The sequence below is a fragment of the Uranotaenia lowii genome, chromosome 3 (assembly GCF_029784155.1).
Source record: "Uranotaenia lowii strain MFRU-FL chromosome 3, ASM2978415v1, whole genome shotgun sequence".
Lineage (NCBI taxonomy): Eukaryota > Metazoa > Arthropoda > Insecta > Diptera > Culicidae > Uranotaenia > Uranotaenia lowii.
Window position 1 is genome coordinate 222,870,291 of NC_073693.1, and position 24,649 is coordinate 222,894,939.

Here is a 24,649-nt window from a genome sequence, read left to right on the forward strand (position 1 = left end):
AATTGAATCCAATTTTGTGGAAACCAAAAATGGGGCATGGTTTTAGCAAATAATGTAGTTTGTTGACATCCCACTAGAAAATTTTCTCGTAGCACTCATATCCTGATAAGTTATAATTTTGATAGGTTTTGTTCTGCCCAATATCAAACTATGCTATCTGAACGAGATATAATCTTGAAAGGAGCATATCTTAAATTGATATAATTTAGCTATGACCGCAAAGATTTTTTGATATAATTTGAGATATTTTAACATCCTACGAATACTGAATAATAACTCATTTAGATAGGAAAAAAATAGTATCAAAATATCTCATCTTGATATAATTTAGTTTTTCTCTCCTGATCGGGTCCTTATACCGTTTGATAACGCGCCATACGGTATTTCTGGGCAATTCCAGCTGTTTAGATAGCCTTGATGCAGACTATGGACAATGGATTTTTCAAATCACTGTGCACAATTTTTTCCCTTTTTTCGGCTTCCATGTCCTAAGCTTCAAAACTTACTAGCAGGTTGTAAAAAATAACTTATGAACTTCCATAATAGCGGAATGAAATGTTTTTTGAACTAATGCGATTACTTTGATCAAAGCCAAGTTTACTGCTGGTTGCCTCGATAAGTTCGATCCTTAAGAGCACCTGTATCCGTGGTCCAAACAGCCGATTTAGAGCATCTGTATCCGTGGTCCAAACAGCCGGTTAGACCCAAATTCCGACTCGAGCAACCGCACTGGTGATCCATTATACCAGTTTCAACTCAACTTTTTTTAGAACTGGTTTAAGGATTTATCCAAAATTGATGAGATTTGGATCCAATTTGACGCAGTTCTGAACCGTTTGACAGGTAATGGAACACGAGTGCAGTTGCCAGTTTTTTCATTGGAGCGGATCTAATTTCGTTGGTTAAATTCTTGTATAAATTAGACCCAAGAATAGACCACAAATACATATGCTCTTAAACCCAAATTCTGACCAAAGCACTGGTGATCCATTATACCAGTTTCAATTCAACTTGTTTTACAACTGGTATAATTATTGGTTCAAAACTGAGCAGATATCAATCCAATTTTACGCAGTTCTAAACCATTTGACAGTCAAAAGATCCCGAATGGGGTTGCCACTTTATTCATGGATTGGATCTAATTTTTTAGGTCCAATTCTCGTATAAATTAGACCCAAGAATAGATCACGGATACAGGTACTCTAAGAGCACCTGAATCATGGTCCAAACAGCCGGTTAAGACCCAAGTTACGACCCAAGCAACCACATCCGTAGTTCGTTATACCAGATTCAGCGCAACTATTTTTATAACTGGTATAAGAGCACCTGTATCCGTGGTCTATTCTTGAGTCTAATTTATACAACAATTGGACCAACGAAAAAAGATCCAATCCAGTGAAAAAACTGACAACCCCACACCTGTTCCAGTAACTGTCAAACTGTTTAGAACTCCGTCAAATTGGATCCAAATCTCATCAGTTTTGGATCATTCCTTATACCAGTTCTAAAAAAAGTTGAGTTGAAACTAGTATAATAGATAAACAATGTGGTTTCTTGGGTCGGAATTTGAGTCTAAACCGGCTGTTTGGACCACGGATACAGGTGCTCTAAGGATTGGTTTCAAAACAATTTGACGCAGTTCTAAATCGTTTGACAGATAATGGAACACGAGAGGGGTTGCCAGTTTTTCCGCTGAATTAAAGCTAGTTCCATTGATCTAATTCATGTACAAATTACACCCAAGTATAGACCACGGATACAGGTGCTCTTAACAGTGTAAAACAATACACGGAAAATAAAAAAAAGGTAAAATTTACCGAAAGCGAGGTGCATTTTTTCCACCCTTCATTCGAGGTAAATTTTACCTTTTTTTCATTCACCTAGAAAAAAAATAAATTTTACCTTTTTCGCACTCACTTAGCAAAACAGTAAATAATACCGTTTTCCCATTCACTGATTTAAAAGGTAAATGCTATTATAGTTAGTTTGGTTGGTTTCTTAGATAAAAATAAAACAAAAACAAAATTAATCAAAAAAAATTATATTTATTTCAGATAAATAGGGACTTTGATCTTATATTTATTATGAAAATGTATTGTTGAGGCATGCCCTTTTTTCAACAGGCTCGTGGAAATTCCGTTTGCGTTAACTAATCAGGTCAGGTCCGGCTTTTCCGGAAGGATATCTGGAAAATTACGTGGAATAGACCTCGAAGCTCTGTGGGCCAATCTGAAACAAAAGCAATGAACTACTGACGAAAAGCAGCAAAATCAATTGATATCTAAGAAAACACTTACCATTCTGTTCCGATTTTCAAACATTTGGCACCAAGCAAAACTTGTTCCTGAATGACAAAACAGCTTAATCTCAATAAACGGGCTCGGCAAATAGTTACTTTTTTCGAGGTGAATTGTACCGTTTTGTTTAGCTTAATCCAGGTCAACTTCACCTCGCTACGAGATAAGTTTTACCTTTTCTGGATTTTCCTTTTTTCTAGGTGAAATGTATTTGGTAGGTGGTAGGTGAAATGTTTTTTTATCAGGTCAATTCAGGTGAACTTCACCTCGCTACGAGGTAAGATTAACCTTTTTTTCGTAAACAATAGGCCTTTTTCCAGCTCGATTCAGTTAGCTTTACCTCACTGTGAGGTGAGTTTCACCTCGAAAAGGTAAAAGTTACCTTTTCGTCTTCCACGAGCGTTCAACTAGCTATCTCGATAAATTTTACCTTTTTTGTTATTTTCTGTGTATCTTTCAAGTATTTTGGAAAATTTTCATTTGACATGTAGGTCAAATCCCGCCAGCTTACGGTATTCCACTCTGCTCCGTAGTTTTTCAGTTAACAGGGAAAAAGGAAAATCCCCAGCCCAGGCTAAAGATTGTACGAATGAATTTTACGGCAGCGCTCTTTTTTGTTATTTCAACCGGATTGGTGGTGAGTTCTATGTGTGAGTGTACGTACGCTTTTCCGGCCTCCCGGGAAAATAAAAGAAAGCAAACATAAATTTTGTGTTCCACCCGAACGTACGCGCAATTATGCAAAAATGGTCCTCGTTCGCTCGTTGGCCAATGATCACTCCCCGGACCGACTGTATATGTTAGGTTGTCGGAATGCTCACGGAAAACGACTAGAGAAAATCGATTGGTGGGGGTCCCTGGGATTTTCAGCTCCAGGCGTTCGTTCGGATCGGCAGGATCGCAAACAACAATAGAACAAACAATGGGACGGTCTCTTATGTTTCGTCGAGCCGAATTCGCTCGTTCGGCCTCGATGTCCCGATTGTCCCGAGAATGAATTCGATAGACAGTGTGGGTGGGTGCACGTTGTTGATTGGCAAGGTGAGATAGTTCCAGTGCGATTTTTTCCCCAATTCAAACAAACCCGACCTAGGTACCTACTAGAATTGTTAGTGGAGGCGAAGTCCTCCAGCTGTGGCCCGTACTGTTAAATCCGTTAAATCACATCACGAAATAAAAGTGCAGAATCGTTCTCCCTGCCCGAAAGGAGGCACACCGCACACAAAAAGAATAACTGCATTGTTTAATCCGTTCGTCGTTCGTTCATTCGCTCGCTCGCTCGACGTGGTGCAGAGGTCGTTGATGAGGAAGGAAGGTCCACTGGAATGCTCATCGAGCAGAGCGCTTCTGGCGATTTTAGATTAAGATAATTCTTCAATCCCTCTATTCACTTAGGTATGTACTATGTGTGGTGGAGAGCTCCGAAGCAAAGGGGGACGACTTTTGGTGGTCGGCCACCAGCCGCGTTGCACTTTTTGCACCTCGCCCTTCGCGTTTCTGAAGCAAGAAGGGTTTGGAGATGGCAGCCGGGCAAATTCCCAATGTTAGAATCAACCGGTTCCGACGATGACGATGACGGAAGAAAAATGCAACACGCGGAAATTCAGGTTTGTTTCCCGCTGCACTTCGCTAGTTTTTAGCAATCGCTATCTTTTCACGGTTTCCTGTGAAGTTTCGGTTATATTCCGCAGGCGTCGTCGTCCCGTGCGCCGTTGCAGTTGTTGCACTTTTCGACTAGGTCAGGTTCATGTTTGCATACCTTTTTTTTAAACTTCCTTTGTTTTTGTTCCTTCTCAAAAGAAATTGAAAAGATCAAACGGAAACGATTGCGATCCAAAGTTTACCAACATTAATTGGCTTAGCGGCCGGGGGTCGTTAATGTGTGTATTGCTTTGAATAAGTTGATATGAATAACTCGCTAAAGTGAACGATTAGCTTCTCTCTTTTTATTATTGGATTTATAATTGGAAAATCACTTTTTGAGGAATGGTAAAATACTCGGAAAAGACAGATTTCAAAGTTGATTCAGAGAACTGATCTGCTGGCAGTAAATTTCCATAATATCAGATAAATTAGTAGCTTGCTTCGTATACATACACGCAAAATATTCTGCACACAGCTACTACGTGAAAAAGAACATTTTTATTTCCAATTCATTGTCACTTAACTTGTACGAATAAAATATTTTCCCTTTTATTGAAAATTGGTTTTGGGGAATGTTTTGCAGTCACAGTTATCCGTACAAAGGTTGACTGAAAAGCGGTTAGCGTGTAGAACTCCGATAGATTTTACACTGATTTGACAGGTCGCACAAATGTACGAGTTCACACAAATGTCGCAGCCATGAGTGCGCAGTCCAATCTAGTGCGCTGCGTATACTAAGTAAACGTTTCCATAATAGGATTTTTTTCTCTATGAACATCACTTACAACTCACGTGAATTTTTAGTGCTTTCAACATGTTTTGAGGATGCAAAACATGAAATTTGTTAAGTATCGAAATGATATTTGGATCTTCTTTACTGTTTTTTTTTAAATTTATTTTTAGTTATTGAGTTAAAATAAAATAAGTTTTATCGCGAATTAAATTTATCACACACAACACTAAACACAAAAATATAACCCGGGCCGTTCTTCAGTAGGACTCCTACCAAAGAACGAGTTACCATTACCAGTTCCAACGGAAGGTCACTGCATTCACAGCGATTGCTTTAAGATGAAAAATCATATGTTAACTAATTATAATTGAGCTTTGTTATCACTCACCAGGAGACAAAGCTAAAAGCAATAAAATCCTCCTAGATAAAGGGGTTCCTCTTCTGGAAGATGGAGGACAAATGGAAATCTTCTAATTTTTGCTGATGAGAACTAAACAAATCCGTTTGTCAACAGACAAAACATTTTTCAGCTACAGCTAACAAAATCAACTGGCTGAAAATTTTCTTTTCTAATAAGAATTTCCGTGCGGTTGGAGAGTTTTTACAAGACACACGTAGAATGATGTTATGCTACCAAATCTTATTTTACGTGAAAAATCCTGTAAAGTTAATCAATTAACTATTTTGCGTGTATCATTCTTTTAAAGACGCGTTAGGCACAATTTTCCCGTTTGTTTGGATAACGTGCTCGCTTATATGAAGCCTAATTCTTTTCTGATCATTCTTTTAAAGACGCGTTACTCTGTCGTATAAAGCTTGATGGGAGCAATTTATGTGTCGGCGGCAATGTTTATCAAGACATCGAGCAAATGTTTAGATGCAAGACATTAGACGTGAGATAATCAGACATCAGGCATGAGCAGGCTTCATTTTGCTCATCTTGATCAAAAGTAGATATTTAGTCAACTTTTTCGCTCCAAAAAATTGTGAGTCCATTTTTAAAGCCCATTTAATTATCGGCTGCTGAGAGACATGTAGCTAAGCACACCGGGTCTGCTAGTGCTGAAATAAATCATAACCGAAGCATCACAACTTTGTTGTCGATTTCTCAGCCAGTAACTGAGAAGCTGATGGACATTTCTTCATGCGAAAATGATATTATTAAGGTGACTGTGTGATTGAAATGCTCTACAATAAAATGTGGGCAACTTGATCGCTTTGAGTTTGAAAGAGCATATTTCTCTCAGGCGTTTGACAAGTAGATGAGAAAAAGTGAGCAAAAATCAAGAGAATCGAAGAAGCCTGGGCATGAGACATAAAAACACATCTCACGTATCCCATTTATGAACATGGGATACGTGAGATGTGCGAAGGTGTGATTTGAAAAGTGATGTGTTGAATGAACGATGCTAAACGTAAGATGAGAGACGTGAGAGGTGAGACATGAGGCGTGAGATGTAAAACGTGAGAAGTTAAAATAAGACTCAAGAAAATGATGTGATGCATGGGACGTGCCTAGCTTAAACGAAAACCAGGCACGAGATGCGAGACATGAGACGTGAAATGTGAGACATGAGTGGTCTGGTCGGATTGATGTGTGCGACATAAGGAAGCGAAACGACGTGTTAGAAAGTGAGATGAAACATTATGTATGACGAAAGATTAAAAAGGTGAGACTTGAGACCAGTGATTGAAATCCTCACCAATTTTCTCATCAGAGGCATTCAAAATACACGCTTTGAGGCTTCGCATAGCTATACAGGAGGCGTTACATATACATTCATTCAAACCTCCCCCCATGAGGAGGATCTGCTCTGAAAGATACTATTCGTTTGCTGCTCCGAACGAACTCTCTCAACGTTCGGTTGCTACATGATGCATGAAGAAGACGAGGCGTACATATTCATTTACGTTGTTGAATTTGAATAACTCCAGCCGATAGCTGTCGTTGATGAGAACATCTTCAACCTCGCCACAAAGGTTGAGGCAACAACAAAACAACCGAACTTTTTTCATTGCACAGGCCCGCAACGTATGGTGCAAAGAGGGGGGAAGAAAAAGAAATGAAAAAACTAGCTGCCTGTGTGCAGTTGCTGTGCAATAATAGCAATAGCAGAAAAACCTCACGCATTCGATCCTGGCACAAACGAGAAGACTCGGGTTTGCTCTGCCTTTTGAATTCGGTTCCCTCAAGGTTGTTGTAGGGGAAAAGTTCATATAACGCCCCATGTGGCTAATACGCGCCACCCTTGTTTTGAAGAATCTGAAGCATTTTAAGCATGCAAAATATTACCAATTTGTTCTAAATGCTGTGATTGGTCATGGCAAGTATGAATTTTTCCTTAAAATGCTCCTGTGTCGTGATAATTCCACAATTTAGGTTTTTCTTCATTTCGATCTAAATTTTAAAGCACTTTCAATAAGGTGTCACCAAGCAGAGAAAAACGAATAAGACAATATTTTCTGACACATCGATAGAGGAGAATCTAAACTACGATTTAATGCTAAAAAATTATACCGAACTCGCTATGGTATGCTTTTTATGGGTATGTTTTATCACGGCCCATGCGCTCGTTATAACGCGCCAATCATAGTAGGCTGGAAATAGCATTAATTTTTCAAAAAGGCCAATTTTCATTGAAAATGAACAAAAAGTCTAAAACCTTGTTTTGAGCGTTAATTCAGCCCAAAAAATCAACTTATATATTTTTTTTAAATTTTGATTAGTCCACTTTGATTTTATTTTCATTCAAAGTGTCTGTAAGTATTGGTGTGTTTTCGGTCTTCGGCTGCTTTCGGGTGTGTTCGGCTGCTAGGCGCATATTGAATACACGGCGGCGCGTATTTGCAACACAGTTTTGTTCTGTGGCTTTGAATAAGGTTTTTAAAAATCAAGTTTTTGAAGCAACTATAGTCATTTGAGTAATAAAAAATCATAGGCATTTGTAGAAAACAATTTTCTTCAACGATTGCACCCATTTTTAACACAATTTGTACGTGGAATACATAGAAAATCAGCGATTCGCTTAGGTGGCGCATAATAGGGCATGTTCCCCTAACAGAAGATGAGTGAGAGCCATTAGTTTGGTTTTTTGGATTCGCTGCCTCGAATGTATATTGCTTCATGAAGGCGGGCCTTGTTGAGAGCGTCATCGGTTTTGTCGTTTTCGCTGCCTCAAAGCAACCTTTGCTTCCGAGTAAAGCGTTGAGCGAGAGATGATTGATCAAATCATGCTCAGCAAAATTCAATCAACTCAAAACTGACACCATCTACACAGCAAGAAAAATTCGTGTAATTTTAGACCGAAAACGATGCACGAAAACGGAACATCGATTTTGATGTAAAATTCTATCACGATGTATTTTTTTCAAGAATGTAATTTTTGAGGCGTGTAAATTTAGATCGAAAACAATGCACGAAATCGGGCGACGAAAGCCGTCGTGTAAAAATACATGGGGATGTAAATTTCAAGATTTATTACCGTAAATATTAGACATCTTTGCTAAATATTCAGTCAGTATTCAGTTGTCTATGAATGAATACGCTGCTTTTAAAATTTTAATTTCGCATATATTTCCAAAAATAACCTAAAAAGACATACATCATCACGCACACTGTCAGCCTGCAATTTTTGTTTCATCCGATGATTCCCAGCACGGTGATGTTGTACAGATGGCCGTCACCAGGATCCTCGATTCGTCCCAGAACACCATCATTTTTCGGTCAGCGTCACCTCCGCCTGACGAAAATTTCTCCGAAAAATCCCTGCCGCTGCGAAAAATCTTATCTTGCTGCAATGGAGAGAAAACTGATTAATTTCAACAGCATTCTTTTGTCAATATGACATTATTATGGACCTACCAGCTTTTGAAGGATTCTGGAAATGCTAGAGCTACGCCTACGACTCGTTTTCGAATATTTTTCTTACTTGTTTACTTTTTAACCGACGCGCGCCACACAAGTTTCACATTTCCTTTTAATTTTAAATCAAACATACAATTTTACACTGTTTGTGATATAAAATTCATTGACCGCTTGATTTTTACATCACGGAATGTAAAATTATAGCAAAACAATGTATTTCTATTCACTTCACAAAAAAGACTAAAATTACATCAAAAGGAGTTGAAAATTACATCGTCGTCGATTTACACTTGTAAAAAATTAGACTACTCGTGTTTTAGATTCCGTATACTTTTAGAATTTTTTTGCTGTGTAGGATATGCCACTTTCGGTCATTAACGGTTTATTCCAGAACAGCGATCACCATCAAAAAGACGTTACCTAAGACATTTTTAGAGTGTTTGCATTGAAAATGATAAGACGTATTGATTGTTAAAACCATACCTTTATCTTCTTCTTCTTCTTCTTCAACATAGCCAAAATATGTAATCGTATTGTAAAATGGAAGGCTTTTCAACGTGATATCTGTTACATTTAAATATGCATTGCACAGATTTCTACGGCCATTTGGTAAATACCGTAAAAAATACTGGAACAAGTGGAGGAATAAAGCGTGGAGTTCCCTACCAAACGTTTTATGCTTTATGTACAAAAACTTTAAATAAAAATCATACAATGCAAATGTCTTAAACCGTAAAAAAAGTTGGATTTCACCAAATAGGTTATCGTCGCGGCAGGACACATTCATCGCTGGTTCGGAACCATACATGAAAAGTTGGTAGGATCCAGGCTGATGCTGCTTTGATTTTTGATTCTACTGCAACCGAAGTTTCTACATCTGATTCGTTTCTTCCCACATCCTGTAGATTTATTTATATTGCTACGGCACACTCCAAAATTTAGAACACCTTTGGGGTTATTTTCAAATGGAATTTATACTGGTTCTTCCATATTGAAACTTTTCTCTTCCTCAGTTAGAACGACTTTTTCACGTAACGAAAACTTTTGACGTCCACGAGAGTCAACGCCTACTCAAATTTAATTGTGAAAACCATGCTTACTGATGTCTCATTTAACAGGTTTGTACACAAATCGAATACGAACAAATCGGAAATAATAATTTGTATAGAAAGGTATTATATTTACACAGTTATGAAAAAATCGTTTTGAAATCCAGTGTTTTATCATACATGGTATGCTTGCTCAGCAAAAAAGGCAAAACCTTTTATTTCTCGAATCATCTTTAAACTGAGCCATGAATATTTCACGAAAAATAGTTAGAAGAAAATGAACAAAAAATGGATTTTAAATAGGAAAAAAAAATAAAAGAAAAATTCATGACTGCCAGGAAATTTTCACAATCTGCAACTTATTGACGGTATTTGGATGGCTGGAATCATCCAGGTTTTCCCAGTATGTGCTAAATATTATGAAATATGATCTCATTTTTTTCAGGATATGGTAACAAATTGTTTAGTTCATAACTTCTAGAACCTAGTATAGAAATCTAGATTGTTTTTGTGACCTATTCTTCATAATCTTCTCTTATTGTTAACTAATAAGAGCAAACGTTTTTAATTTTAAAAATCTCTCACAATCTCAACACGAGCACGAAGAGTTGGAGCTTTCAATCGTAGCACTATAATTTTTCTTAATAATTTTTCAAAGAAACGTTGGCCTTATCTGAACAAATTAAAATATTTATGTTCGATTGTTAATGTCCTTTTCAACTTCAGTAACTGAATTGTACTATTCTTTTAGCTTGTTTCAATTAATGTAACAAATTTGACGCCTAGAGACGTTTTGTCAAATGATATCAGCTCGGAACAAATTTCTAATCCTTCTTCTGTCACTTGGAGTAGAAACATCCCGAGGGGGAGATTATAAAAAATAATCCAAATTTTCAAAAAATTGAAACAGATTGCACCCAAACTTGCAAACAATTCACCTTGCACAAAAAAAAACTAGTTATATGAGATAGAACATTTAAAAAAAATTTCGGCCGGGAAAAATATTAATTTCTTCTTTTTTCACCCTCCCTTAGAAATTTCCAAAGAACCTAAAGGGGGGAATAAATAAAGTTTTAACTATTTAATGGAAATTTCGGATGATTTATCAAAAATCCGAGAGATCTCAAAAGCAAAAAAACAAATTATGGAAGATGAGAGTTTTATCACCTTTTGTATGTTGGATTTTATTGATTGATTTTTTCGAAAGAAAATTACTTGATTTAAGGGTTTTGTGCAACGATATAGTATGCAATCTTATTGCATGCAAGCTTTCATACAACTCATTCCAATTTATTAGTTTATTTTTTTTATTATCCCCCCCTTGCGATGATCCAACTCCGAGTGACACGAGAAGGATTTGAAATTTGAGCTAATTCAATAAAACACCGATAACTTAATTAATTTCCACCATCGGGATAATAAAAAATCTAAGGGGGTGACAAAAGATGAATTTCATATTTATTCCACCCTTATGTATAAACGAACAAAAACGGTTTATTCATTTTACGAAAATATGTCATTCCATTGTGATTGAAATCCTCAAAACATTTCACATTGAATCAAAAATAATCTTGATTTGATAAAAAAAAAAGTTTTGAAAATCACTCTTACCAATCTCTTTAACTTTTCCGATTCTTGTCTCTCGTCGTTTGGTGAATAGTTTTCAACACCCCAACTCGTCGCATCGCACGGGTCGTAAATTTTACCATCCATGGACGGGTTTGAGATTTATGGTAGCGCGAGAGGCGAACATTTTTATCCCCTTTCCTACAACCTGGACACTCTTCGGGGTGTTTTGAAGCGAAGCGTGAATGTAATGTAGGTTTTTATTCTTCGTGATTGTAATACCATGCATCTCACTTGTTCATTGAAGATGCGTGATCACGTAAAATATGCCGAGACTTCCGGTCACTTGTTGTTTACTTCTAGGTTAAGGAATGTTTGAGAAAACTTCTCAAGATTTTTCACCTCAAAAGGTCTCTCCTTTTTTCATAGAAGACAAACGCTTTATTTATGAGTTTTGATTTGTGTTGAACGAAGAAAAATTGTTTATCATAAGAATAAAGTCAGAGAAAATTGTTTACTCAGGAAAACTACAACTAAAACAAAAATTCTGAGTTCAAACATAAATTTTGAATTTGCATATCGGAACAATTGTGTTACATTGTTACTCTCATTTAAATTAAAAATAAAAATTAAGGGGTATGAGTCTTGAAGCCTTGCTTCTGTTTCTTTTGCCTTTAAAAACCAAACCTCAAGAGCTTAGATGGCCTTACAGTCGGCACCAGCACCCTTCCTCGGAGGATCAAATATTTGCATTCGGAATTATTATTCGTCTTGTTTACACAATCCAAAGCCGTTGCCCATTAGCGATTCAGAGAATGACAACAAACAACAACAGCAGAAAACAAATTTCGAAAAAATTATCGCATTTCCCGCGCTCGCGGTTTTACGCAACCCTTTTTTTTATCGCGCGTTGCATTGCGTTGCATTTGGTCCGGGAAGAAATTCGCTCTTCCGCAAAAACACAACTCAAGCAAAAGTTGAAGACGAAAAAAAGTGTACAAATGAAAACAAACATGCTGAAAGCCGCAACACAACCCACAACCAGAAAAACATCCTTGAAGGAAGAATAATTCAACAAATGGTAAAAAAGCAGAAAGATAGGTACGCAAAACAAAAGTCAAAAAGTTCATGCCCTTTTGCTGCGGCTTATCGTCGTAGAACAATATTCAAAGAAGTACCGGGAGTATTGGTTTTTTTTTTCGTTGTAACATTTGAACCGCTGACGCCCATCGGAAGTGATAATATCTGGAAGTTTCTGTTCAAAAGGCCAAGTTAGAGCCGATTCACGTTGCCACGTTTTGGTCCTTCGAGCCATAAACGTAATCTTGAGAACTTCTGTCATATTTATACAAACTTATCATTATTTTGAATAAATTTTACACATAAAATTGAATAAATTTTACACAGAAATGTGTACATTTTACACAAAAATATGTAAATTTTACAAATCAATCTTTTTATAACTTTTGAACTAAATTTCCCTTTTCATCTTTCCTAACTTTGCAGTGCGCCGTGCCAGGAAGGCATGTTGGGGCCCAGCGGCAATGGCCGTTTAATGGGACCTGGTGGCAACCTCGGTGCGTCGTCATCGTTGTCGTCGTCAATCGCGCCGCTGCCACCGCCAACCCATCGGAACCTATGGCCACCGACGTCGCTCGCGTCCACCGTTGGCAATCGGTCCGTTCCGTTCGAGTTCCACCCAGCAGCCAATGGCGAAGGTGAGTCTCCTTAGAAGTATACTTAGTAAAACACACTCTGGATTCTGGATTTTGAATGAAACATTCAATCCTCAATCTGTTTTTTTTTTGTATATTTTTAAAGTTTGCTTTTCATCTAAAAAGAATTTAAAAATGATTCCAGTTCATTCCTGGAAAGGAATAAAATTGTTCCCTTAATTTTGATGACCAAACGTCTAACCACCTAAAGACTGGATGCTGACCGAAGCCAGGCAGTCAGCCAGTCGTCTTTCCTCAGACCATTCAAAGAAGTAATCAATTTTAACAGCTGGAATACAATCAAGAAGAATGACCTTTTTCTTTCCATCTTCGGCTCCGCCTCACATCTTCTTATTCCTTCAGTCTCTCTCACCCTCGCTGGATCTAATATGTTTTAGCAATTTGATTTATGACTGGCTTATTGTTATGACTATGGGAGAATTTGCACCGGTCAAGAGTTCGATCCACAACGATGGACGACGACTGGCACTGACTCAAATGGACTGGACTGGACTTTGAACGATTGTCGCCTCCCAACTGGACTGGAGGAAGTTGTAGTACATATTCCCATTTGAGGAGCAAAGCTGTTTGAACTTTCTTCCTTTCCATTGCTGTTTGGAATAGCCAGTGGCGAACTACTTCTAATCATTCTGTTTCCTTGAAGTGAACTTCTAAATCTTTTGTTCCTTTCAAAAACCTTCCAGAGGAATCTCTCGTATCCGCTGTTTGGTTGGAACCCTTGACGATGAAGCTTTTTCTCGGTCTTTGTTTTGGCTTCGTTCAATCGAATCTGCTAGTCACTCTAACAGAAAGATATTTTCCTCTGAAAAAAATCGCTAAAAAAAAATCAAGTTGAGCCCAAAGAAGCGTTTTATTTTATCTTTCTAGTGATTTTTGTGTAACTATGAATCGTTTCTTATAAACAAATTTTTTAAAAGTGTCTAAGCTTCACTCTATTGTGTTGGAACCCTACTTGGTTGAATGATTCAACAAAATCAAAGCAATCAAAACGAACCTTGGCACGATGCTAAGAGGGGATCCCACTTTTTTGGCCACATCCCGAACTGAGACAGTTTATCTACTAGCGTAGGCACGCATGTTTTTCCGGTCCAAAGTTTTGTCCACCGGACCCGGTTTCCACCCAGTTTTTTCCACGATTCGGAAGTATGGGGAAAACCATCTCCAATGCTTACTTCTTCCATTTTCACCAACTAACTCAGCGATATGTTGGGGAAAGTACACTATTTGTATGCAATATTGTTGGGCTTTTCCGGTAAAATGCCTCTGATTTTTACACAATGATTTTTGTAAAATTCTAACAACCATTCGAGAGTGAAATATGCAAAACTAAGAACCAAATCAATGAAAAGAACAAGACTGAATTTAAAAAAACTACTTTTCTTTCTGTGAATCTTTTAAGCCTTATTTGTTAATTTTATGAACGCCTTATGAAAAAGAAAACTGTCTGTTTTTATTATCGACTTTTTTGGCGAATAATTAATTACAAAATTACTTGCCAGTTGCACTATGAGGCGGCAAAAAGTATGATTAGGTGTTTTAGACTATTTTGTTATTTTTAAAAATTTTGTATGAAAATTACTATTTTAAATAACTTAAAATAAATTCTAACAAACATTTTGTATAAATAACTTTTAAAGTACGATGCTTGGTGTTATTTTTGACCCTACTTTTTATTTCTATATTTTATATAGATTTCTATATTTTATTTATATATATTTTATTTTTTATTTTTAACCGGGTTTTGGACTAATTGGATCATTGAATGATAAATAACATCAAGATATTTCATGAAACTTAAGAGAAAAATGTGCGAATTGATTGATCAATAATGAAAAACATTTTTTTTGACAAACCAACGACTACTTTGTTGAGTTTATACTCATTAATGAGTAAAAATTACCCATTTGCATGATATTTTCAGCTTTATTTGACTATAACTCAAAAAACGGTGCTTTAAGGTGCCTGGATCTCTTTCATTGCAGTTTAAGGACTTTATACTAGATTTTGATAGTGAAAAGTGTATGGGGAAATGCGGGGATTTCTTTGGCAAGGCTTTAAAGTTTTTGACTTTTGAATAAGTTAATTATTTACTCATTTTTATCATAGATCAATTTAGTGTGTAAAAAATTTGAATGGTTCAAAAGATAGCTTTTAATATAAGCTTTCATATGGTGTACTTAAAATTTGAGAAAAATATATTTTCCATAGAAATATATGTGATTTAAATTTATCTCTACATCATATAATTTTTTCAATTTTTCAAAGTCTGATGCCTGTGGTACGTTCAGTATTCAAGATAATGAGTTGAAAAACTGGGAATACCTTAGTTAAATACATAAAGTTATTAACTAGTAATAATAAAAAAGTTCAGTTATTGACTTTTTGCCGCCTCAAACCCCATAGTGAGTAGGTCTGGACGTTTCGAGCTACTTTTGACTTTTCACTCCTTTTCAGCGGACCTTAAATTAAATTTATTTTCTATAATATACCATTTTACTATATTTTTTAAACTTACTTAATCTAGCGATTGCAACATACACAATTTTTACAAAAATTTATTCGCCGAAAAAAAGTCGATAAAAAAACAAACAATTTATCACGGCGATTAGCTAATTCAACAAAAAAGGAAACTTTAATCGAACAACAAATTTCGTAGGTTACACAATTTGTATTACAGGTCGCATATTTTTGTAAATTGATAAATATTTCGCATCCATTATAAGGCAATAATGCTTTAAAATGAGAAAACATAAATAAAGATAGAATTTATTGAAATAGGATGCAATCTATGATTAAAAGCGTAGAAAATTATGAAAATTTCACGAATAAAGTTTGAAAAATTGTAGAATATTGCCTTCAAATCTTTGAGAATCGAGCTGGATTTAAACTTTTATGGGTTTTTTTAGCTTGTGAATCATTTGGTTACAGATAAATCAACGAAGCTCAGAAGTTGAAGTCCTTATGTAAATTTTTACAGCGAAATTGCAAAATTTTAAACAAGATTCGAATGAGTCCAAAGTGTCCAAACCTTGAATTTAAGGAATAATCAGCAAATACCTAGAATAGAAATTATTTCTATATTTTGTCCGAAACTCTGAATAATTCAACACGGAAAATCTCAGTTTATTCGTAAACAAAAATATAGATAGATTTAAAAAATCCAGAAACTGCAAAAAAAGGTTGAGGAGCGGTGGGCTCGATATTTTACCCAAAGAGGGTGGTGCATACATTTTTTTTTTTTTGAAAAACCACTGATGTAATTGATTAAATCTTTAGAACTGGCTTGTAAAGTTATTAGTTTTCAAATAGTTTCAAAATTTCAAAACATTTTTTTTTGACTGCTTTTCCAGTTCTGATTTGGACAGGTCTTCAAATGATGCAAATTTCTTCAAATATCTTAACCATTAAAGACTTTGCATTCTTCGAAATTTAACCAGTTCATGCGACATGAATTTTCAAGAAAATTGCATTTGCGCTATTTGTACAGAATTATTTATTTTGAGCATCGATATGCTTACTCGATCCATGCCAGAAATCATGAAGTTTCTTCGACATTTATCTAATGTGTGGTTTTTCGCACTTTACAAAATTGTTTTTAACAATTATAGTTTTTATACTTATTGCGGAAAATGCACCTATTTAGACTCCTGTGCAAATGAAAAGAAACGAACAGAAAACAGAATGCATTCTGTACATTCGCTTTCAAGAGTGTAAGTGGAACAAATAAATCATGCATTATTTGGGCGTTTTTCGAATCACTGAAAAATTAGCCAAACAATTATGGATTCCATGACAATTTCGACTGACACACCAGTCGCAATTATTTTTAATTCAATTTTATCCAAAGATGTAAAGAATATCGATATGTGCCATTGTCTATGTATAGGACTGTCAGCAGATTTTACTGCGCGCAAATTATTTGCACGGGGGTCTAAATAGGTGCAATCTGCGAAGTTTGTTAAAGACGGCAACGGTGCGTATGAAAGTTGAAATAATTTGAAGTAACTGAACTCTGATGTTGGTCCTTTTTTCATACAGTCCCTTTTCAACTTTTAGCACATGATAGTTTATATAAAGAATGTGATGGTGTTAGTGAGTGCGGAATTGTTATCTGTCAAATCAGATTCTCTCAATAGTCTAAAAATTCATGCAATTGACAATACTTTTAACCATTAAATTGTACTCTTCTTGTGACTAGAATTGATTGCAAAATTCTGTGATGGTTTTCTGTGACGCTATTTCCATAAGTTTCATCGAAAAATCATGAAAATTAGGGCTTTTTTACAATTTATTTGAGCAAAATCCATTAACTGTGATAGAGTTTCAATTTCCGGCCATTTTATCGTTCCCGGGAATCGAGAAATCTGACGATCCTTTTCCCGAGAATTCTCGGGATCCCGGGAAAATGGAAAATGAAGATTAACCTTATCGATACGGTATTTTTAATTTTTTAGGTTCTTGTATTGCAAAACATTTCAAAGTTGTTTGCAGACACGAATGCCACAAGGATGGTGAAATGTCGTAAATGAAAAAAAAAATAAAAAAATCAATTAGCGATTATAGAACCCAAGACACAATATAAGTACTTTAACCAACAAACTTGTCTGATTCATGCTGCAAAAATTGAGAAATATATATCTCTATCGATAAATAGAAGTTGGTTAGCTAGACTTCAGCTTATTCCTCAAAAGTCGTAATTTTTAGATGGATAACTATTCTTTTGTTTCAAAACGTGTAATTTCTATGCTGATGATTTTGCTACTGTCAACAGTTTGCGAAACGAATGTTCTAAAAGTTTTTGAACCAAAAAGCCTTTTTTATTAATTTCAATGAATTATCTGTATTTAGAAATAGAAAATCAATTTCCTTGCTCAATCTGATCCATTTTTTCCGAATTTAGATCGAGTAAATTTTTAGTAATTAAGCTTTTTTATTGGCTTCGGGAGTTTCCGGATTTATCTAGCGTTTCCCGGGATTCGGGATTTCTCGAAGTTTTTTTCATTCCCGGGAATACTCGGTCGGGAAATCCCGGGTAGGACACTCTAAACTCTACTAATCTTATCTTTTTTTCCAATCTAAAGATAGAAATCCAAATAATAACATAAAAAAATTCAAGAACACGTACGAAATTTAAAAATAAGTGATATTCCCAAAATTCTGTGTTCTGCGACACAGATTCTGTGATGAAAATTTGCTCAAAGTTCAGTGAAATGACAATTTTTCTGTAATATCGGTTACCTTGATTCTCTCAGAGTAAATTTGGCATTCCTCGCTTAAAATAGCTAGTAATGTATCTCAAAAATGTTTTAAGACAATATTCAGCAACAGAAATTCATTATATCATTATTCAAAGTCTAAGAAAAATAATCGAAAAAAATGCTTCGGTAAAAGTCAATAGATTAGCTACCAAATGCTAAAAGAACCTACTTAGTGTCTCAAAAATCTTAAATAAGAAACGGTAAGATACCTTTGAAAATTCGTTTACAATTCTTTGCTTCATATTTTGAGAATCTAAGGATGCAAAAATGTGTGAAATTACGTCAACTTTTTATACATTTTTCAAAGTTTATCTACTTTTACTGAAAAATTTTTGACGGTTCATTGATTGAAAAGTACGGTTTCTACAACACTTTTTTATATTTATTTGTGGTCATTTTGTTGGTTTTTCTAGCATTTGGTAGATGATCTTCAGACTTTTTCCGAAGACGTTTTCTCGGATTTGAACAACATATTTGAGTTACATAACGAGGTTTTCGGGCGAGAAACAAAAGGGATTTAGCGATTTTAGTCATAAGTGTAAAATTGATACTCCAAGAACTCTAACGGGTAAAAAAATCTAAGACGGATTAGGGACTATGCATATATTTAGTAGTAAGATTATAATAAACCGAAAATTTCAAGAACAAAAAACTTTATTTAATGTTACTCCTTCTCCGCCAAATTTGTTTTCTGGTTTCTATACAGGTTTACTCTTTCATGAAATAACCGAGGTTATGGTCCTTTGAACCATAAATATGTCAGAAATGACTATACAAAATAAAAAAAAACCGAAATTTGATGTTTTCTTTCAAGAATTTGTTCACCAATTTTTATCATAATATATTTTATGTCAAACATATAAACATTTTTGAAAAAAAGGAAGACTAAGTTGTTGATAGTTTTCACAAATCTTTTTTGAACATGTTGATTGATATGTTGAAATTCCCTCTTTTTCACTCATTTTTTTATTTGTAAAATAAGTAGTCTCTTCCAACTACTTAATGTTAATTAAAAGGAAATTTAGAAATGATTAGTCAATCACTTATGACCTTCCAAAAATCCACTTTAGACTTCCACCGTCCACTTGAGGGGTGACGCCAGACCAGTGCAGTGTGGAGTGTTGAAAATGGGGGAATGATGCAGGGAAACACATTCAAAATTCAAGAACGAGTGAGTGAATGGCTGGCTGGCTGACTGGCCGTCTATCAGCGAGCGGGGCGCATGTAATCATGCGAATGATTTTTTAAAACGATTTTATTGAATGCTCGAAAATTGAGGAATCGGAAATCCATTTCGAAGATTACACTTCCACCATCGAGAGACCTTCAAAGGTATGGAGCTGTTCCTGCCTTTAAACAATTTGGGCAGAATTGAGGAAGGTGAGAGAATGGGAGACGAACCCCAGTAAGAAAAAAAAAGCTATATTCGTTAACGAGCAGATGCTTTCGGGAACAAGTCCCGGGAATGATAAATGCTTTTTTAAAGTACCATAAAAGTCGATCATGTATATGCTGCACTCGTTCTGGCATCTTTTGTAGATTCTTTTACTCTGGCGAACTTCAGTTTGAAGTTTTGCTGATGGAAGAGAAAGAAAAAAAAGTTTAGGAAGCAAAAATCCGGCATATAGTTAAGGTATTTTATGTTCCTTGGCACGATGGCACTCAACCTTTGGCTCGAGATATTTAGCTGTCTGGCTAAGGAGATATCGAGTTATTTTTCCACTTTGCCTAGCGAGTTTGTGTGAAAATTAACACTTTGGCTCTAACAAACTGTATCCATAGCAGTTTGATGCTGCTCGTGCGGTACTCCCAACCTATTTTGGGAGTGATGCTTTAGCAAAATGTGCAAGTTATTGGGGTTGTCTAAGGGCTCAAGAGTATTTTGTGTTTTAATATAGAAAAAATTTTTTTTATGAGCATAGCAACGATCATCAAATTTCGGTTAAGGTTAATGAAAACTATGTAAACTAATGTTAAGTTTCATTTTTCAATTATATCAACTTTATTCATCACATTGAAATAGTTTAAAAAATGTATATTTGAATCTGAATTGAGATGGAAGAATAAGCAGCAAGTTTTAAAAGAATTTGGAAATAGGTTATTTTTAATCTTTTAAATGTATTTTTGTGAACTGGTTATTTCTTAGCTTTATTAAAAATGTTTTGAACCCTTAAAAAAAAATTCTGCGCTTGAATTTGCCACGTACCTAACTCGATCCTACAATCACGAGCCTGGGTTTTCGTTATAAACCAAAGGCATGAATTATAATAGCGCCAGCACTAAATTTTTCTTCGGAAGTCCGGACTTCCGACTTGAAGAAAAGTGAAGTACTAGATTGTCGTAAGTCTGTGTTTTGTTGCCAGTTCACCAGCGACGTTTCTCCATTTTTTATTTAAATTCACAATACCGAAACGATTGAATACAAACATTGTCAAAGTTATGCACGCTTAGAAAATTTTACTATTAGTTGGATGAACGAGTTCTAAAATTATTGAATTATGATAAAATGCGAAAAGTTAATTTTGTGCTATTCTGGATAATAAAAAAATTAGTTCATTAATCATAAGAACAGGTAAATTTATTTGAAAATCTGCTTGAAAAAAATAAGCTTCTTGTGAGGACAGCTTAGGGGCCGTTCACATGCCACGTGGACAACTTAGGAGGGGGGGGGGAGGGGTTATTGAAATGTCCACGCTTGTCCACGGAGAGGGGGGTAGGGGTTTGGGTCATGTCCACGTGGACAAACATACTTTCAAAATATTTTCTAAAGGTGAATAAATATTAAGATCGATATCGAATTTTGAATACGGCAAATGCACCAACATCACTGTTTCGAGAAAAACGCGTTCAAAGTTTGACATCTTTATAAGCTCCCAGCAAAAAAATTATTTTGTTTTCATTACTTCTCGAAAACTAATTATCTTTCACTTAACGTTGTACCATCAAAATGTAGGTCTCCGAACGTACTTTATCACTTTGCTGATAACTCCATTTGATTACATTTGGCGCATTCGCCCTATTCAAAATTCACTACCGAGATGTTTAAAACAAAATCTGGCAAATGGCATACTTTCCAGTTTAAGTTCAAACAATAAGTAGCTACTTGAAAGCAAGTGATAAATATGATAATTAATTTTTTTTATATCAGGACATTCTTAATCGGTTTTACAAAATCAGCCATTTCTATAACAAAAAGGCAAAAAGTGGTGTTTTCTAACTGTCAAATTATAGGTATTTAAAATAAAAACTTTTTCAAATGTGTCCACGTGGACATCCGGGGAGGGGGGTAGGGGTTAGCCAAATGTCCATGCTTGTCCACGGAGGGGGAGGAGGGGGTCAAAAATTTCATTTTTCTTTCCACGTGGTATCTGAACGGGCCCTTATAATAGGTGAAAAATTACCGACAAGCGAGTTGAAAGGACAGCGTGGCATAAATTTTCAAAACAAGTTGAAAACGAAAATTCGTGCATGTTGAGAACATAGCTTAGTTATCTGTAAAACTCAACTAGTATAAGTTCACTGAAGGAGTCATAGTTAAATGAAAGATTAATTGAAAATAACTCTTCATTACACAAACAATCCCAAATCATTCGAATTTTATTTCAATGAGCAAATAATTCAATTGATTTGCAGTTAATCATAAATAAGCATGAAGAATTGTCCGGGCAACCCCGAAAAAACTCTGATTCCCAAAAAGAACATAAAAAACCATTCAATGCTACAACAACCAATTGCTGCCAAATTTCGTTCAATCACAGACAAGTGGACCTATCATTAGTACGTAATCCGCAAACATTTCCGCGAACATGTTGGATTGCACTTTAATTCCTTTGTACCAAACACGTGAAGTGGACGTCATTTCCCCCCGTTTTTTACTATACAAGTACTGGGTATTGTACCCCAAACCAGAATCCTATCGTAGCCCGCAGCCCGTTAAACCGGTTCGCTCCTCCACAACAATAATGACAATTATCGTAAAATAAATAATAAATGCTGTCAGATTGCAAACGTCGGCATTTATTGGCGCTCGAGGAAAAGAGGAAGGGATTGAGGAGGAAAAAATGCTCCAAGATTATTATTGATGCACCCCCCTTTTCGATATGCCCCCCTGCTGCGATTGGATTCGTTTCGAGTTGCATCATCATGATTCATTTCATGAGGGGGCGCCTTTTTGAGGTTCTCACGAATCGATGTGGGTGTTGATGGACGATTCCAGGAGTTCGAGAGAGTGAAAAATTATGCGAATTTTATTCCCATGTTATTCAAATCCTTAAGACCGAGGGAATACTGATGGGAAATACTTCAGAACAGTGAGATCTGACTCAGGACAAGTGATAAGAAAATTGATAGAGTGCTGGCCGCTGCTCCATGTGGATGAGATTTTAATTAAAATATTTAAATGATGGCATCAAGAGAGAAGGCTTTCAATCCATCAATCGGCGGGAGGGGTGTTTCCAAAAAAAAAAAAATCTTGATGCCTCCAAGGCATTGATTTTCGCTTAATAATGATGATTTCGTAATAAGCTTGGAACGAGAAGCGATCGAATACAGAGAGCGAATAAAATTTATTCGCACCATCCCTCCCTGATTTACTACCCACGATTTTAAGGCGGCTGGAGATGGCAAAAAATTGCAGTAAAATGAATTTAAATTACGAGCGACGCATCGCGTGAAGTGTGAGGCAAGGCAGTTTTTCCGGAAGAAAAATTCATGGAAAATTTTCCATCGAACCCTGGCATCGGCAGACGTTTTAAGTATTCATCTGCAGAAGGAAAAAAGTCCCTCTATAGGATATTTCTGTTCACGCCTATTCAAAAGTGAAAAATTAGATTTTCGCGAATGTTCCCACAGGGCCAGACGACGGACGACTTCGCCGTCGATGTTTCTCTACTGATGGAGAACCTATAATCCGTAAAAAATGGTATCCTATTCCGATAAGATATGCGCGCGAAATGGGGAAAGGCCCGAAGGGCGGATCTAAATGTCGAGGAGTAAAGTTTCAGCGAGGAAACACCGGGAAAGTGTGGTGCGGAGCCATTCCTCCGAAAATCTGAATATCATGAATATTGATGACACTTCAATCATTCTTCGTTCCATTTGTTCCTTTCCCCACTGTTTTTTGGGACTATTCCCTCATCATAATGATTGCTATCGCGCGTACTCGCGCGATCTTCGTTAGAAAGGCCAAACTCCTCGCCGACTCGCTCTTTACACACCAATTTGGCGGATTTAAATTGGGCACTTTGGTATTCTGGTTGAGCTTAGACTCAGGCCCTGTGGAATGGAAACTAGATAAAGCCGTGGAGTAGAACAAAAGTAGTATAGGTAACATGTTTCAATTTGAGGGTTTTGTATCTCAAATTATGTATGCGAAACAGTAACTACTCCATTTGCTAAAAAAAATAGAATTTTGAAGAAGAAACTAGACTAAATATCACTGTACAATTTATATTTGAAGATTTAAATTCAGTCAGGATTCATTTAATCAAATCTCAAGTAACAATTTTAGCTTTATTATAGTCAGCACAACTTTGTTAGAGCTACAGCATTAATCTTCATAAAAAGCTAAAGCGCATTCTATACATCACCAGAACTCTAAAAAAGCTAAAATTTTGGCTTTTTGGAATTTGGCTAGAACAGTCATAACGATTATTTTTTTGGCTTCGATAAAACTTTTGATTTTGATCACCAAAGCTTCTATAAAGCTTTCATAAATTCATAATTTTTTTTTTTATTCCGTGAGTTCTTCGAGTTTTTGTATTCCTTCAACCATAATGAAAAGCAATGTTTTAACTCTAATATGAGCAAGTTTTTTTTATATATTTTTAAGGATTTAAAATTGCATTAAAACCCCACAATATGTGTATTGGGCTAAACTAGGAGAAATCGAATTTCGAGTAGAAGTCGAACTTCGCTTTCTGACGCCATCTTAAAATCCAAGATGGAGTCTTCCACTGAACTTTAAAGTGTTGTGAATTACAAAAAATCGAATGGAATCCTCAAAATATAAATATTGGGTAGGAGGCAAAAGGGCTATACTAGAATAAGTCGAATTTCGTTTTCTAACGCTATGTTGAAATCTAAGATGGCGACTTCCGTTAAACTTTAAAATTATGTAAATCACTGAAAATCAGATGAAAGCCTCACAATATCGATATGGGATAAAATGGCTAAAATAGAATAAGTCGAATTTCGCTACCTGATGCCATTTTGAAATCTAAGATGGCGGCTTCCACTGATCTTTAAAATGCTGTAAATGACTAAAAATCACATAAAACCCTTACACTATTGACAGCAGGCTTGTAAGTGGTCACCATCGTTTGAATTTTTTCGGAGACATCCACAACGCATCGTCCGTGACAATCATGGAGAGCGCAATCGTTTGATCGGAGAGCGAAAAAATGTCAAATGAAATTTTGATCTTTGTTGTGGTTAGTCGTTTGACTTTCATCGCTCTTGCATTAATAATCATTCCACATTGTTCGACCAACACATCCAAAC

At 35.9% G+C, this 24,649-nt stretch overlaps 2 protein-coding genes across 10 annotated transcripts in view; one reads left to right on the forward strand and one right to left on the reverse strand.

Moving 5' to 3' along the window:
• The window catches only part of LOC129753543 (protein winged eye-like), a 531,910-nt gene that overhangs the window by 374,609 nt on the left and 132,652 nt on the right, over positions 1-24,649 (forward strand). For all 9 annotated transcript variants that reach the window (XM_055749366.1, XM_055749368.1, XM_055749367.1 and 6 more), the window contains exon 3: positions 12,661-12,872. In XM_055749366.1, coding sequence (XP_055605341.1) covers positions 12,661-12,872 — 212 coding nt within the window. The remainder of the gene's footprint in view (positions 1-12,660; positions 12,873-24,649) is intronic.
• LOC129753567 (40S ribosomal protein S25) overlaps positions 1-24,649 on the reverse strand; it is a 458,367-nt gene that overhangs the window by 142,328 nt on the left and 291,390 nt on the right. The gene's annotated exons all lie outside the window — the stretch shown is intronic.